Source organism: Dufourea novaeangliae, unplaced genomic scaffold (genome assembly GCF_001272555.1).
Source record: "Dufourea novaeangliae isolate 0120121106 unplaced genomic scaffold, ASM127255v1 scaffold343, whole genome shotgun sequence".
Classification (NCBI taxonomy): domain Eukaryota; kingdom Metazoa; phylum Arthropoda; class Insecta; order Hymenoptera; family Halictidae; genus Dufourea; species Dufourea novaeangliae.
The window spans coordinates 265,555-275,695 of record NW_015374236.1 but is presented as its reverse complement, the minus strand read 5'-3'; the positions used below and the strand labels follow the sequence as shown (position 1 = coordinate 275,695).

The 10,141-nt window shown below is 34.5% G+C and overlaps 2 protein-coding genes across 5 annotated transcripts; one reads left to right on the top strand and one right to left on the bottom strand.

The window, feature by feature from the left end:
• Positions 1-5,441: 5,441 nt before the first annotated feature.
• Positions 5,442-9,082, bottom strand: LOC107192480 (UMP-CMP kinase 2). 4 transcript variants are annotated; one of them, XM_015581745.1, is made up of 3 exons: positions 9,037-9,082; positions 6,080-6,420; positions 5,442-6,011 (listed from the first exon to the last, which is right to left on the bottom strand). In XM_015581745.1, exons 2-3 carry the CDS (start codon positions 6,398-6,400, stop codon positions 5,721-5,723), a joined length of 612 nt encoding a protein of 203 aa, XP_015437231.1. In that variant the 5' UTR covers positions 6,401-6,420; positions 9,037-9,082; the 3' UTR covers positions 5,442-5,720. The 4 variants fall into 4 exon arrangements, with proteins under 4 accessions (XP_015437231.1, XP_015437230.1, XP_015437229.1 ...); XM_015581744.1 differs by lacking the exon at positions 9,037-9,082 and adding an exon at positions 7,288-7,411; XM_015581743.1 differs by lacking the exon at positions 9,037-9,082 and adding an exon at positions 6,717-6,776.
• Positions 7,810-9,887, top strand: LOC107192479 (4-hydroxybenzoate polyprenyltransferase, mitochondrial). The gene is made up of 6 exons (XM_015581741.1): positions 7,810-8,146; positions 8,258-8,424; positions 8,484-8,631; positions 8,902-9,095; positions 9,155-9,343; positions 9,448-9,887. Exons 1-6 carry the CDS (start codon positions 7,810-7,812, stop codon positions 9,631-9,633), a joined length of 1,221 nt encoding a protein of 406 aa, XP_015437227.1. The 3' UTR covers positions 9,634-9,887.
• The last annotated feature ends 254 nt before the right edge of the window (positions 9,888-10,141 follow it).

Genomic DNA, 10,141 nt, shown 5'->3' with positions numbered 1-10,141 from the left:
AGGTGGAGACTGCGGAGCAAAACTTTCCTCCGGCAGGTGGGGAAAAGTCATTTGGGGAAGGAAAATTTTTATATCGAAATTAAATCGAATGACGCGTGATCGAAGAGGAACGGCCGAGTTATTGCGTTAAACACGGTGATTCCCCCCGTGTGTGGGTTGCTCTCGTTGCGTCCAATTTGAGGAAAACACCGAGAAAATTGTATGCGACAGCAAGTTCGATGACCGAAATCGTATATGTATGTATATGTGCCTACACCGCGTAATATCGGCCAGAATAATTTCCATGGAAAAGAGTTGACGTACGTATACCTTACCGGCTTGTCTGAAAGCAGTTCAGATACCACGCATAAGTGTACCTACCTACCTACGTGGATTTGCGTAGGAACGAAAACCCGATGAAGTTGACGGGCGAAAACTAGAAGGAAGTAAGTACCTCGATTAACACTAGAATCACCAGACCAGTCAAAATCACTGGTCAGTACACTCTTATAACGATGATTAGCCCTACGTTGCATGAGTTTGGCGTTCATCAGATTTACATATCGTGGGTGAACAAGACCCGCAGCAGCTTAAAAAGTATAAAACAAATTTTTTTATTCCAAAATCAACACCATTATAAAAATACAGATACTATTGGTATGAAAATTTACCAACTACATTTTTCACATACATAAATTATATGTTCTTTAGCAACATGCAATGATTTCATTATACAAGAAAGAAATTTAAGATTAAATATTCAAGTTAATGCATCCTAGGATTAATATGTTATGACAATACATTTTCTCAGATCTTTCCAAAACTTTCATTGCGATACAAAAGTGAAGAAATCAGTTGATTTATAAATTTCAAATAGATATATGTTTATCGTCGGTGGTTCTAGTGTTAAATATCCCCAATCCATTCTGTAACGAGTGTCACGGAGAGGACATTGTCCTGAAATTGATTCGATCGCTGTAGAAATAACCTTCTAGGAGTCAACGATTCGCGCTTCTTTCCAGCAAATAATTGCATCCTCCGACAATATTTTCTATCGGCAGATATCGCGGAATGTTTCTTCGCCGTCGATATTTCACGACTACGGGTATCGATAAACGCGATCGGTGTACATACAAAATTGATGTATACAGGACATTAAAACGGGGGGAGTGTGTCTTGCAACACGTATGCATTAACCTTCGAAAAGGATTCCAGCCAGTTACGCAACGCTTCGTTGCTTTAAAACACATATAATCGATACACACATACACACGATCCAATGAGGAAGTTGTTTAATTCGTAACTTTGAGGACACAATCAATACGGAAAAATCGTATGTGGTTTTGGCCTGTACCGAACGGCTGCAACAATTCGTCGCTCTAGTTTTTAATTGTTCTATCTCCACTCTTTTCTAAACTGAGAAAACTGAGTTTAAAGTTTACGATGTTTAATATTATAGAAGCAGGAGAGTAGCAAAATAATAAAACCAACTATAATATCATCTAGTGAGTAGCTATTTATTACAATATTTAACCAAATTTTATCTTATTATCAAGATACATTTTTAATTGTCATTAGTATTTCGAGATGGTATACAATCATTAAGAAAAGAAAAACTTTCAAAGTTTCGGAGTTAAGACATAAAAGAATATTTGTTATTTTCTAGGTTGAATTTTCTTGATATTATGGTGAATTTCTATTCTTTGGACCAATGAAACTCATGTAGATCGATTAACGACATTTTTTTGAAAAATTAAGTTAGAACAGTTGAAAACTCGGGCGACGAGTTGTGTTCCATCTGTGGCGTGTTAACGAGTCAAAGAGCGCGGCGAGGGCCATTGCGCGTGATCGATAGCGCCGCGGTTCGTTGATCCCGCAATAGCAATTTATTTTTCAGGGTTACTGTTATCGCGGCGAAAAATGTTCACATTTACGAAAAACGAGGAGAACGGATCGATAACCAATACCGGTGACGGCTGTTGGTCTCGCGATTTCCCGATAGTTCGGAGGAAAATATCCCCGTTACGATTTAAGGGAGTATTCTACATGCGACTTTGTTAAATTTTTCAGAAATTTTTTTTTAAGAACTCGATGAAAGAGTTTTTTTCTAAACGTCTATATTGTATGTTCATTATATCTTAAGCGATAAATGAAAATTTGATTTTGTTGGAAATATGAAATAAAGATGGGGGTGCAACTTATGAAAGTTGACCACCTCGACAAAAATTGCTCGATTGGTTGCCATGATTCTGGTCGTTCTTTTCATTTGATATAAAGAAAACTAAAAAGGTTCTTCAATTATTCGGGCATGGCTATCGCAATTTGAAAAATTAAGTATTGATTTTTGTGACATTTTCTCATCTTTTTCGGGTTGTAACATTAAAAAGAAAAATATTATGGCTTAATTCTGTTAGGGACAATAACCACACATCTGCTGAAGATGTGTGCACAAGATGGGCCCGATCGGTCGAGTAGAATTTTAGATATCTTGGCAACCATTTTACACAACACGATTTTGACAAAAACGAGTCCAATCTTTATTCTTCTCTAGGTTTGACGGTTTTATGAATTTCGCCATAATGCTTCAGGAACACATTTTCAGGACCCGAAGCTATAAGAAAATGGAAGAAAAAGAAAATCAGTAGAATACTCCCTTAAGGTACAGAGGTCAGAGGGAGCATGACCGATAAGGATCGCCCATTCCGGGATAGTAAGCGTGTTGCTTATTTTTGCGTGATGATTCAGATAATCGATACAAGGAAATCGAACCGCGCGGTCGTTAAATTGAAAAGTCGGATGCGTAGTATGCATACATATACATACATATATGTATGTGTATACACGGTGAGATATCGAACGGCGATATAGAACTTGTGGAAAATTTCGCGAAATTCTCGCACCAATAAATTTACAAACATCGAATCGTCTCGCGGGGCCACGTTTTCCCGAGTCGTTAACCGTGGACTGAGAAAGTAGGGGATCATTAATCGTGACGCGAAACTGGTAAAGGTTCGCCGATTTTTATGTACATATACATATATGTATGTAAGATGCGAGCGGAGGTGGGCAAATTTATTACCTAGATAAAGAGTTTGGAAAATAAAGTACTTCGTCATTTCTAATCGTTTCAACGTGAACACATTTCAGTTTTATAATAGAACAATACTTCTTTTTGAACGAGTCAACAATTGGCACATAATTATTTATTCTCATTAACTGTTTAAAGCTCATAATGATGCTCTTATATACTGTAGCTTTTCGCCATGTATGTATATTATCCGAATAATATTGTGCCCAACTGTGAATGCGAGACCGGAAGTGTTCGTATCGAGGTACGATTAATTGTAACGGAAAGAATCCAAAGATACAGTATCTATGACGTGATCTAGAGAAGGCACGTTTTTACACTAAGAAGCGATAAATGGAACATATTGGTAAATACGTATCTTTAACAGTAAGTATCAGGTGCACCAACAAGTAGTGCACTGTCTTACTTGACGACAGAGGTGGGCAAACTGATTATCTAGATAATAAGTTCCGAATAAAAAATAAATAAGTATTTCGCCATTTTTAACCCTCGAATGATAAAGTGGGTTTTGAGGTCGTTCTTGTTAAGGTGGGGTCGAATCCGACCCGATCTCTTTTTTTTCTATTTTCAAAGACGTCAAAAAAAGGTATTATGTATTTTGAATTTGTATTCTTGTTTATTTATATAATAAGGAATAATAATTGAGTTATGTACCATATAATAATATCATAAATCGAGAATAATAAAACGGTAATAAAAACCAGAGTGGGGACAGCACAAAAGAAACTATAACTTTAGTCGGATACGATCCGGACCGTACCGTTAGACGTTAGAGGGTTAATTGATTGAACGTGGAAGTTCCGATTCTTTAATGAAATATTTTTTTCTTGAATGAGTACATAAGTAGATAGATACGCACTGTATAAACTTGCGAGTAAGGAATGAAGAAAACCGTATGTATGCCGACTAGGTGATAATTATAATTAATATTTTTTTCTTTATTTTATTTAAATTTCTTTGTTTTATTTAGATCGGTTCAATGAAACTTTCATTGAGTAATGAACCAACTCGGGGCCCGCGCAGATTATTTTCACACGTCAGAATTTCTCGTGGCGGTCGCGGTGACTCGTTAACGAGACAGATTTCGGCTACCTCGATGAGAAAGTTGTAAACGGGTCGATCTTTCGACGGTGAAGGCACATTAACTTCGGTAACACACGGTGGCGGGGATTGCTTTTATAATCGGGGAACGACGGAAGAAGTCAATGCTCTTTCGGTGCAGAATTCCAGCTTCCTCCTCGCCTTTTATATCAATTTACGTCTGTAATCGTCCATCATTTTCAGATACAACTTCCACCTCCGATCACTTATTTCGCCAAAGTTACTCTTTCGTATCTTCCCGTCATAAATTTATTTGTTTTCTGATTCCAGATTATTAGTTATCTTCTTTTAAACAACGACCAAAAAAGGAGAATCGACGCTAGAATACCTTTCTTGGTGTTGACATAAAAGAAGGTCATTGCCTTCGCGTTACTTTTGTATCTTAAAGTAAAGTATCCAATAATTTAAATTTTTTTTTTTTTTTTTTTTTTTTTTTTTTTTTTTTTTTTTTTTTTAATAGTATCCATCAAGACGAAACCAGACACTACTTGGTTCTATTTTGTAGTTCGATCAAAGAACTCTTTCTCTATGATACGTATAAGGTGCTCGAGAATTATAAATACAAACTTGAATTCGGCTGAGAAAATCTACGCAAAAGAAGTAAGTATCGTGTATCATTAGTGACGAGTCTAATAATAATTAAGAACTTGTCTCACGGTTTGTAAGCAGATCAAACGAGATTTCCCTATTTTAAAAATACATATACATCACGCTCAGATTTTCGTAACTCGTCCGTTCAATTTTGCACATACCTCGACACTGAGGAATTCGTCTTTATATGTTACGTACCGGGTGCTCCAGAATTACAAGTAAAAAGCTTTCGATAGATTTAAGACATTCGGTACGATTTAAACAACGTTTGTACTGCAACTTCAATATACATTTGGGGAGGCGCGTGAATTTTTATTAAAATAAATAAAATAATTTTAGTAGATTGAGTCTAATAGTAAACGTTTCTTTATGTTATAATACTTTTAGTAATTGGCGCCCGCAATACTTTAAACTTCAGCGTGTGCTGTACTACTTGCGATTGCCGTTCTACAGGGGTTCTATGATTTACGTCTTAAATTTATTTCAAGACTTATCAAAATTCATACACTTCAGATGAGATTTTAAATTCCTTCATGAAAAGTTGAAATGTAATTAACAGGCATTGAATAGTTTTATTTAATAATCGTGTTGTATGGTGTCTATAATTTACTTCAAGTACAGAAACAATATCAATATAAAAATATAGCAAGCAGGTTTTTATCAAACAATATTTAATGTCTCATTATACAAAGACAGATAGAAGTTTTAAAATATTTGCCACGATTTTATATAAAATTAAAGAATGCATAATGAATATTATATTACCCATTGCATATCAATTATAACCATGTATCTGCAATGAAAAGTAATATTTTCATAAATGCAAATAAATGCAATTCACAGTTTTCATGGGGTCCCTATAAAGAAAATCCTTTCATAAAATATATACTCTTCTAGCTGTAAAATGTTAGGTTGCGATTGGGTACAAATCTCGGTCTCCCAGAGATCATTGCATATGTTTTTACAAATCATGTAACCATCCTATTTTGGCTAAAATTTCCTCAGTATCTTTAGCTACTTTATCTGGTGTCTGCATACTGTTTACTTTATACACTATGTTCTGCTGCTCAAAGTGCTCAATTATTGGCAAAGTATTTGCAATATAAGATTGATGTCTCTTCACCAAAACTTCTTCATTATCATCACTTCGTCCGCTTCCTGCAGCACCACGTTTCAAGCAACGCTGTGTACATACTTCTTGGCTACAATCGCAAAACAGTACTCCTTTTACTACACATTTATCGGACATTGCCTATTAACAAAAGAGAGTATATTAAAGAATATATATATATATACAGTAAAACATGTTCAGTACTATACCTTGTTCCATCCGTCCACATTGTCTTGATTTCGTGGAAAACCATCAATTAGGAATCGTTTCTGCAGGTTATCGGACTCTTGCATTGCACGATCCAAGAGGCTGCAAGTGATCGCAACGGGTACAATTGATCCATTTGTAATATGATTTTCAATCATTGCCCCGTACTCGGAGCCAGGCTTTCTGCGTTCCTCTCTTAAAAGATCACCGGCCGACAAGTGTACATAACCATACTTCTGAGTGATATAATAGCACAAAGTGCCTTTGCCTGCTCCCGGGCCTCCTAACACGAATAAAACCTCGGACTTTTGAATTGCCGACATTGTGAAGAGTCGCAGTCCAGCTGCAAATACGTTGAACATAAAATACAAATGTGTTCCGTTCAGTTCCGTTCAATGCCGCGAGTTTCTCGAGTAACCGCTTCGTAGCAACTATGGCGTAATTTTTTGAAAGAAGAATCAAATCCATTTCCGACTTGAATTTACCGAGGTTCCGTAAATTGTGACTCTCAAAACGATGATTTGAAATTGAATTTGCAACTAAATAACTCACTGTTCAATAATTTTTTCATTTCATAGCATGCATTCACACCGCAAAATTAATCACAACGTAAACGTATACTTTTTATTTCGTACTCACGTTTGCTCGTAAAAAAGCCGAACAATTCCTTTGCCAAAAATTTTGACACTTCACAAGCCACACGCGATGATGTTAACAGAAAGTCGATAGATATAATAGATTTCGCAGATAAGAGGGAGACCACTTTTATGCAGATATCTACTTACTACGTGACTTTTCATTTCTGTTATCTTTTACTTTACAAAATAATTAACTCGATAATTTTGAACGTTTAATGTTAGAATCTAATTTTTATAGAAATTGTCTATTTGGTCGTCCACGAATAGGTTAAGAATCGAAATAACATTATTGAAACTGAATTCCTCGTAAAAAACCCGCATTCCAAGGGAGCTAAAAACTAGCTAAAACTACTCTTGCAAGCTTTAAACTAAATGTACATACTATCATATATAAGTATATACGTATATATACAGTATGTGTGTGTATGCAATAATGTTTATCGTACAACTTTTACGCATATTGAATTTCAAATATATTTTTTACACAATATAAGATATATTCTTGGTACGGGGAAAATATACTAAATACGCATCTTTTTAATTACTTTTACTACATATTGAGATATCTTTACCTTCTTATGTACTTATTTAGGATACGTTATTAAATTCGTGTAGAAGTGTTCGAATTTCTCAAAACTTTAGCACCCTGTTAATACTCTCTTCACAAAATCGCATACATATATACGTAATACTCACAATTACAGTTATCTGTCAGGCATGTCAGTGCATGAAAACGTGACTAACAACTGCGCATGCGAACTATTACGCAACCGCTGCATCCATGCCATGCCATGCCATGATTGCCATCAATTGCCATGCAGTTCTGCTTTCTGCTTGGTTCTGCTGCAAGGCATGGCCACTTAACCTTGCAGTATACGGCTAACCAAATTTGTTACATAATGTGAAGAAATGCCGGCAAATTTGTTATTACAATGACTTAAGAATTACGAATAGTAACGTTGTAAATAGTCGTAAACATTCAATCACGTACGAAGACTTATGTCTGTAACGAAATTAATCTACTGAAAATAAATTTGAGGTTATACTAAATTCATAATGTTTCATTATGACAGATAAAAGACGAAACAGTGATAATGATGCACAGATGTCAACGGTTAATGGGGTCTGGAAAACTGCTAGCATCCTATGTACAATCTAGTCAAAAATCATGCATTATTAGTCAATTGTATCCTCGTATTGCGATTCACACGTCATCGTTCATTCATGAAAAACATGAAAGCAAGTATACGTCGACGGAAAATTTTACGAAACCTGTTGAAACTTCAACAAAAACGAACAATGAAGCAATGCGTTCTGTAACAACAAGTGTGCAACCAATACAAAATGTAACATTTGCTACAAAATTAGTTAATAATTGTCCATCTAAAGTACAGCCATACTTAAAACTACTAAGAATGGACAAACCAATAGGTGAGATAACACAGTTGAAATTATAAAATTAACTGTAGGTAATTAAGCCATGTACTTTTTTATGCCATAAATGTATTAAGAGTGTTAAATATCAAAGACATGTTTACATAGGATCTTGGTTATTATTTTGGCCTTGTGGTTGGAGCATAGCTTTAGCGACACCAGCAGGAGCTTTACCAGATTTGCATCTACTGACTCTTTTTGGAATTGGTGCATTCATCATGCGTGGAGCAGGATGCATAATAAATGACATGTGGGATCAAGATATCGATGGAATGGTAATATCAACTCTAAAAATACCAGAGAACAAATGTGAAGAAAATTTTTTCAATATTAGGTAGCCAGAACAAAAGATAGACCATTGGTTACTGGAGAAATTTCACCTCTGCAGTCGTTTGTTTTTCTTGGAAGCCAATTAACTTTGGGATTACTTGTATTGTTACAATTAAATCTTTATAGCATTATATTGGGTGCAAGCTCACTAGGTACTGTTGTTTAAATTTTCATGGAGAACAGTATTTCTCAATTTTACCAACAAATTAAATAAGTGATTTCATTTTATGTAAATTATAATTATAATATATTTTATACTAATAAGAAGTAAGCCATAAGTTTGTAAACAGTAGCAATAGATTAATGTTAATATTCCATGATTGTAACAGACAGATCTTTAAAATGTTCATTAGGTAAAATTTAGAAATGCTGTTAAAGTAAACCCATAAATATACTTAATTTTTCAAATTTGTATATTACAGTTTTGGTAATACTGTATCCTGTTCTGAAAAGAGTAACATATTGGCCGCAATTGATACTAGGAATGACATTTAACTGGGGTGCACTTTTGGGCTGGTCTGCTGTACAGGGATCATGTAATTGGTCTGTGTGCGTACCTCTTTATACTGCTGGAGTTTGTTGGACACTTTTGTATGACACTATATATGCACACCAGGTAACATTTCTCTGTCCTATTCTTTTAACATTTCTTAATTCTCGATTCCTACATTGCAGGACAAAATAGATGATGTTATAATAGGTATAAAATCAACAGCTTTAAAGTTTGGAGATAGGACAAAGATATACCTTTCTGGATTTAGTACAACCATGATCACTGGCTTAATTGCATCAGGTATATTAACTTCACAGACCTGGCTATATTATACAGCAGTTGGAGTAGTTGGTGTTCATCTTGCTAATCAGGTATTTAAATAATTGTCAAAAAAGCAAACAAGACATTGGTGATTTAGCTTAAAATCAAACGTAATCATGAAACTTAAGTAATACTATGTGCAATATATTTTCAGATTTATAGCTTAAACATTAATGATCCAGCTGACTGTGCTAAGAAGTTCATCTCCAATCATAGGGTGGGAATGATTCTATTTGCTGGAATTGTGTTAGGAAATCTAGTAAAAGATTCAGTGCTCAAAAAAGATGACAACATTGAACAAGAAATCAAAGTAGAACCTATTTCCACTGTAAAGAAATAACACTAGTTCCATCATTAGTTCTTTAAGTCAAAGACAATTTTAATTCAATAATTTTTAAAAATATGTTGCATACAGAGCATACAATTGCACATTTTAAACTGTACAGGGCAACGAAATTATATAGGTAACTGGCTGGTTCCAGTGAACTCAAGAAATTAATCTCAATAATTCTATATGTACAGATATGCCATAAAAGAGCTTGAATTGTTAGTTGTAATTTATACAATGCCATTTTTTAAGTTACAAATAATTCAATTCTAGATTGACACAAGTATTAAAAGTAACACCAATTTACATTTAACAAAACAATGTAAATTAACGTTTACACCAAAGACTACATCATTGTACATTACTAATAATAATGGTAATTTAAGATAGCATTATGAAGTGTCAATTGTAAAAATGATAAATTGTTCCTTCTCATTTGAACATTCATCTTATTTTGAAAGTACATACATATACATTTATTAAAAATGTTAACAAACAGTACATTTAACAGTAGCATACA